The sequence below is a fragment of the Archocentrus centrarchus genome, chromosome 20, assembly GCF_007364275.1.
Source record: "Archocentrus centrarchus isolate MPI-CPG fArcCen1 chromosome 20, fArcCen1, whole genome shotgun sequence".
In the NCBI taxonomy this organism is placed as follows: Eukaryota; Metazoa; Chordata; class Actinopteri; order Cichliformes; family Cichlidae; genus Archocentrus; species Archocentrus centrarchus.
Window position 1 is genome coordinate 19,284,469 of NC_044365.1, and position 7,328 is coordinate 19,291,796.

A 7,328-nucleotide genomic window follows, 5' to 3' on the forward strand; every position below is an offset into this window, starting at 1 on the left:
CGATATTTAATAACAGTCTTTTATTTTTGAGTATTTGCCATTTGTTGTGTTGTTGACTGTCTTTATATATTTTTTGTTTTGTTTTGTTTTTTAGAATTCTCAGGATTATCTACAACAGTTACATTCACCAGGTAGAATATACATTACATTTTCTGATTGGCTGGATTTGGCTTTGGTTGGCTCTTTTTTTGTTACAAGGATTAAAAATGGCTCTTGGATTGGAGGATGGCAAAAACAAACTAAGAAGAGAATCATACCATTGCAAACTAAACATTACTGTCGTCATGCTGGGCATCATCAGTTTTGCTGTTCCAGTTGGAGGATTTTCCCTGAAGGCTTGCAGAATCAGCTATAATACTGCCATATGTGTCGGTAGTAAACTCAGTGCTGTTCCTGGAGATATTCCTTCAACTGTGACGGGCCTTGATTTAGCTAAAAACAAAATTTCAACAATTCACACAACAGACTTCAGAGATCTGCTAAATATGACACAATTAGACCTGAATATCAACAGCATATCACAGATAGATAACGGTGCTTTTTCCAGTCTGATTTCCCTTCAGACTTTAAATCTAAATAGTAACAAACTTGTTACTCTGGGAGAGAATGTCTTTGATGGCTTGAGTCACCTTATTGAACTAAGAATGAGTTGGAATCGCATCAAACAAGTGGCATCCACATCTTTTAAGTCCATGACAAGTTTAAAGCTTCTGGACATTTCTCATAATAAACTGCACCACATTACACAGGTTCAAATGATATTGCAGCATCTGCCACATCTACGTGTGCTGGTAATTAGTAACAATGCTTTAACCACTTTTAATTCATTTGAACTGACAAACACATCAGTAGAACTTCAGTCCCTTGATTTGTCTCAAAACCCCCTCACAGTCTTTAGGATCACTGCCGATGTTTTTCCAAGTCTCACCTGGTTTAAAATTTCCGGCTCATCCAAAAAGGAACAAATGAAATGGGATGTGCAAAACAAGACTTTTCTGAGTCGTGTGTCTACACTTGATATTAGCGGGCTTCATTTGGCTCACAGGGACATGGAAACATTGCTAGAGTCAGTGAACTCATCGCTCACTATTCTGAGGATGAATGCAATGATTCATAACCTGAGCACACTGATCAACATTTCCTGCACCATCCCAACAATGACGACTCTCCAACTTCGAAGCAACAGGCTTAATTTTGTCGGTGCATATTTCTTTAAATTGTGCATTAAGGTAACTGAGTTGGATTTGGCAAACAATCGAATAAAAAACATCCATGATGATGCTTTCAGATCCCTTCAAAATTTAAGCATTTTGAGCCTGAGTCACAACAGGCTTCCACTGGTTCCAGCTGCAACAAGGAATATACCGACTCTTTCAGAGCTAGATCTCAGCACCAATAACATCAGCACACTGGACTGTCAGGATTTCACCAATCAGACAAAGCTCAAAAAGCTTTATCTTTATCAGAATTCAATCTCAGCTCTGCAAGCTTGTCTTTTCAAGGATTTAAAACGATTGCAAACTCTAAAACTACAGACAAACCAAATAACAAAGTTAAACGGTGCTTTCAAAGAATATTTGCCAAACCTTAGACACCTGTATTTAAATGGGAACAAACTCACTGCTATCTATAAGGAGGAATTTAAAGGCTTGTACTCCCTCCAGAAATTGCAATTACACCAAAATCAAATAGATACACTTGATCACTTGAGTTTTATTGGACTGACAAATCTTACCAACATTCAGCTACAAAAGAATTCTATTTCACAAGATGAACTGAACAAAGGTGCTTTCCATACTCTGATTAGCTTAAAGACATTGGATTTGAGTGAAAATCACATTACTTACAAGGAAAATAAAACTTTGTCTGATCCACCATTTTCAAATCTGTCCCATCTGGAGGAACTGCTTATTACTTCACAGCACCGCAGGCTGCATTATTATCTGCCAGCCAACTTCTTGCAAGGTTTGACGAATCTTTTGAGTTTCAAAGCCAAAAATATCCGAGTTCGTTCTTTGAGCAAAGACACCTTTGTTTACACGCCACAGCTGCAAGTTCTTGAACTTTCTTCAAATGAACTTAAAGAACTCTCTCCAGATCTGTTTTTCCCAATTCCAAACCTTAGAAGCCTTTACATATCCAGGACAAGTCTTTACTATCTAGACTTCCTTAAAGATGCCAACCTGACAAAGCTGGAGTTCCTGCAGGCGAGAGAGAATTTATATTCAGTTATCCACGAAGAAGACATAACATCCCTACCAGCTCTGTCTTATCTGGATCTTCAGGGCAATGGGTTCACCTGTAACTGTGATAACAGCTGGTTCCTACAGTGGGCAAAAAACAACAACAAAACTCAAGTTTTTGATGCCTATAACTTTATGTGCAACTATCCAAAAGAACTCAAAGGTACAATGCTGTTGGACTTTGACACCCACTTCTGCTCAACTGACGCTGGCTTCTTTTGCTTTGTCTTCACCACATGTGCAATCCTCTGTTTCATGGTGGTGTCCTTCACCTACCATTTCATGAGGTTGCAGCTGGTCTATGCCTATTACCTGTTTGTGGCTTGGCTCTTTGACAAAAAGCACAAAAACAAGGAAACTCCTCATCAGTATGATGCTTTCATCTCCTATAACATCCACGATGAGCCTTGGGTCATCAAAGAGCTGTTACCCAAACTGGAAGGGGAACAGGGCTGGAGACTGTGCCTACACCATAGAGACTTTGAACCAGGTAAGACTGCAAGCTTACATTTAAAATTAAGTTCTAATGGCTTGACTTGAGGGATGCCTCTCATTACTTCATTCCAGACTAACATATTACATGTAGTGCAATTAAATCTGATACATTTGTTTAGGTCATCCTCCAGCATCACCAAGAGGTTCACTTTTTTTTTTTTTTTTTTTAAGTAAAACATCACAGTAACTACATTTTTATTTGTGGGCTCTGGTAGAATAGCTTAGTATGGCCCTAAACCAGGGCTCTTCAACTCCAGGCCTCGAGAACTCCTGTCCTAAAGGTTTTAGATGTGTCTCTGCTTCAACACACCTGAGTCAAATATAGAAGTCATTAGCAGGACTCTGGAGAACTTGACTGCATACTGAGGAGCCAATTCAGCCATTTGATTCACGTGTGTTGGATCAGGGACACATCTAAAACCTGCAGGACAGGGGCTCTCGAGGCCTGGAGTTGAAGAGCCCTGCCCTAAACCAAGCCAGTCAGTTCATCAGTGTCACTTAAATAAAGGGCAATTTAAAAAATGACAATTATTAATTGTAAATCTGTGGTTTTACAGTGTGAGGCACCGTCACCATGAAGATTCTGGGTTTGAAGGTGATTTAAAAAATGGATGGTTAGACTGATGGATAGTATAAACAGTAAGACTACCAAACAGCATATATCTGGAGATTATGGGTGATTGTTGTTGAAGAGCCAGAATCAGTCTACAGTGTACTTTCATATGTACTCCACAGGGTGTCACCACAGTACTTCAGTGAACTGCTGAGTGTACAGACACATATAATAACTACCATTTTCTTTTTCTAATCCTCAGGGAAACCCATCATAGATAACATCACAGATGCCATTTATGGAAGTAGGAAGACCATTTGTGTGATCAGTCACAAATACCTGGAGAGTGAGTGGTGTTCCAGAGAGATCCAGGCAGCCAGGTAACCTGTTGGCTCATGCAGTCTAACTGTGGTGGGCTGGATAATTTAAAAGTGTGACCAAACAAGTCCCCACCTATCCAGGTAGTCTGAGACAACCAGAGCACGTGGTGTGCTGGCCAGGTGTTAGCTGCATGGTGAGTCAGGTTGCTGTGCATACTAGTGGAATTGCATGCACAGTCCAAATCACTAATATGCACCGTCAAGATTGGTAGCATGCATTGTCCAGGTTAGTCAGCCATGGTAGTGACAACTGGTATAGCTATATTTGACTTGGTTGCTGTGAATTTTAGTGAATTTTGCTGTGAAGTTGTAGAACACATTTTTAACTTCACAAACTAACCTCCTTTTTGCATTTATGCTTTAAAATTCACCTATAGAATTACCATTGCATAAAATGAACTTAGTACAATTTAACTGTGTGTCACAGCATTTCAATTTTTTTTTATTTCTGATTATTTTAAACTGCATTCACTTTACATTGCAGTTTTTAAACTTTCACCTGAGGCCCAAAGTGACTTGCATGGAAGCTTGTTCCTGACACTAAACAAAAACAAATCACCATCCATAACCCTAAATTTCAAGTTAATAAGTCAAAATTTCGAGAAAATATGTCTAAATTTTGAGATACATGTCAAAATTTCAACAATAACAATAATGTGAAATTTCCAGTTATTCCTAGCAATCAGGAGACTCCTTGAAAGAGGTCATTTCCTTGTTACCCAGAAGCAGATGACACCAACACACGCGCACTCAAAATGGGGTAGTGTTAGCATCAGTGAGCTAGTAGTGTCTAGCAAGCGTAAACAGATTGTCATCATCTTTCTGACCATCAACTGTCAAAATGCCTTCTTGTTAAACAGCTGCATCACGGAGCCACTGATAATTCGAAATTTCCAGAAAATAAGTCAGAATTTTGAGTTATTAACGTGAAATTTCAAGTTTCAAAATTTAGAGTTATTTTCAGAAAATTTCGAGTTATGAATGACGATTTTTTATATATTTTTTTAGCGGTGGAAACAAGCTTCCACAGACTTGATATAATGCAGGGTAATGCAAAAATAAAGGTTCTGATTCTTCTCATTATAAAAACATTTGAAGAAATACTGTATAGACATTTTGGATATATGTGTTGTAAAAATAATATTAATATCACAATATGGTATAATTTGGTTATATAAACCAATGCCCCAAAAAAGCTTTTCCTGGAATAGAACAATAAACAACTGCCATAATAGAACTCACTTCCCTATTTTGGAGGATTAAGGGTTTTCTAAAATCCTTATGGTATTGGTTATTTATTTTTCAACTTAAAATATCATCTGCTTTCACACTTCTTTCACAGTGATATTAGTTCTTATCATTAAAAAAAGTTCATATTACCAACCAGTTATTCATGCTTCATCAAAATTCCAGCAACCTGCCACACAAGCCTGAATGTGTAAACTACTGGTGCCATGGGCCCCCCCCAAACATACATCCATTACATTTTACAAATTTTTTCATACCTGTCTTAACAAAACAGTCATGTCAATTATTCCTTCTCTCTTTAAAGTTCATACATTTTATCCACACATTCCTACAGTAGAGAAGAGTTCTTTTTACAGAGGAAGATCGTGATTATTGTCAGTGCATTAAAAAATGATTATGAATGAGGGGGTGTAGTGGTTAGCACTGCTGCCCCACAGCAAGAAGGTCCAGGATTCAAATCCACCATCTAACTGGGGCCTTTCTGTGTGGAGTTTGCATGTTCTTCCTGTGTCTGCATAGGTACTCCGGCTTCCTCCAACACTCTAAAGCAGGGATCCTCAAATCCAGGCCTCGAGGTCCGGTGTCCTGCAGGTTTTAGATGTGTCCTTGATCCAACACACGTGAATCAAATGGCTGAATTGGCTCCTCAGTATGCAGTCAAGTTCTCCAGAGTCCTGCTAATGACTTCTATATTTGACTCAGGTGTGTTGGATCAGGGACACATCTAAAACCTGCAGGACACCGGACCCCGAGGCCTGGATTTGAGGATCCCTGCTCTAAAGGCATGCAGTTTGCAGGGTTAGGTTAATTGGTGATTCTAAATTGCCCAACAGGTGTGAATGTGTCACTGTGTAAGCCCCACGACAGACTGGTGACCTGTCCAGCATGTACTCTGCCTCTCACCCTGTGACAGCTGCGATAGGCTGAAAATAAGCAAAACACTGCTAAGTGATACCATATTAATCAGAAGTAAGAAAACGTTTGCATTCCTCCAAAGAGACAGCAGCTATGTTCTGGAGCATTAATGTTAATAATTTAAAAAACTTCTGTGTTCCCTTAAATACTGACGAAGTTCCTCAAAATAAGGTGCTACTTCATTGTTTTCACAATTTGACAATAAAAATAACAATCAAAGAGTACCATTAATGTTGTGTTTTGTGTTCCACAATCAGAAGTCACTTAATGTACTAAAAAAAATAATCAGGAGCCACCATCAAGGGGAACTGCAAGATCTTTCAAAGTAAAAGGCTGTTCTTGGTTTGGATAGCTCTAAGCTGCTGAGACTAGATGTGTGCCAGCGGGGTATGTGCTGGGTCCAGCTGGTTTAGTTGTGTCTTATATTGGTCAAGTTGTATCTGTATCACTTCATCTGAAAAACAGTTTTGCTAAAATTAAATTTTTTAGTGATGCTTGTGTTCAGATCATTTAACAGGTTTGATTAATCTTGTGATTTTTTATATATATTGTGATCATATATAGTATCATCAGTTTTACAGATATGGGACTACTAGAAACATGCAATTTCCAGCTGTCACAAATGGATTTTTACTGCTTGTTTTTTTTTATAAGACTACTTATCAAAGATAAGTACATAACCACTTTCATAAATACATGTGCCAGCACAAAGCATTAAAGCATTATTACATACTAGCGGTTGGGCTCCTTTTTCTTCTTCCTCCATTAAAACAGTGTGATCATACTGTGATTAAGAATCATGTTTACAAAATATAGGAAACACAATCTATCTCATGTTTACAAAAAGACTTTGCAAAAGTCACTTTGTACATTTCTAACAAGCTTGAAAATCAATAATTGGTATGACCACCTTTAGTCTTCAAGCTGTATTCTTTTTAAATTGACTTCATTACTTCCTGAAGTAAAAAGCTTCCCCTTTCTCCATATTATCTTTAGTTTCCGTCTGTTCGACGAGCAGAAGGACGTGCTCATCCTGGTGTTCCTGGAGGAGATTCCTGGACATCTGCTGTCTCCTTATAACCGTATGAGGAAGATGCTGAGGAAGAAAACCTACCTTAGCTGGCCACGAGCTGGAGAGTACACTGAGCTGTTCTGGGAGAAACTTCGGCAGGCGCTGGAGACCGGAGAAAATCCAGATATAGAATCATTTATTCTCACAGTGTAAAGTACAATTTAATGGAAATATAAAATAACTGGTTAGCAGCGAGGTTAATTCATGTTTTTTAGAAGTTAATTTATGTGCTTTAATACCAAAAATGCTACAAGTTTTTTGTTTTTTTTTTAAATCAGCTTTATTTTAACAGACATTGAAAATCACTTGGACGGTTTTACCAGCATTTACTAATCAGCACAAATGGAAAGTAAGTCGAACAGCTTTAAAACAATCACACTGGAAGATTTTAATGAGCATCTGAGCTCTGTCTTCCATGAACT

At 38.2% G+C, this 7,328-nt stretch overlaps 1 protein-coding gene across 1 annotated transcript; it reads left to right on the forward strand.

Moving 5' to 3' along the window:
- The first annotated feature begins 206 nt into the window (after nt 1-206).
- Nucleotides 207-7,059, forward strand: LOC115799386 (toll-like receptor 13). Its single transcript, XM_030756518.1, has 3 exons — nt 207-2,733; nt 3,554-3,671; nt 6,831-7,059. Exons 1-3 carry the CDS (start codon nt 207-209, stop codon nt 7,057-7,059), a joined length of 2,874 nt encoding a protein of 957 aa, XP_030612378.1.
- The last annotated feature ends 269 nt before the right edge of the window (nt 7,060-7,328 follow it).

What these genes read in the sequence shown, in the direction of transcription:
- LOC115799386 (XM_030756518.1), top strand. Translation starts at nt 207, where the DNA reads ATGGCTCTTGGATTGGAGGATGGCAAAAACAAACTAAGAAGAGAATCA. An exon ending in CCATAGAGACTTTGAACCAG is followed by an intron (nt 2,734 to 3,553) that starts GTAAGACTGCAA and finishes TCTAATCCTCAG; the next exon opens with GGAAACCCATCATAGATAAC. An exon ending in AGAGAGATCCAGGCAGCCAG is followed by an intron (nt 3,672 to 6,830) that starts GTAACCTGTTGG and finishes TATTATCTTTAG; the next exon opens with TTTCCGTCTGTTCGACGAGC.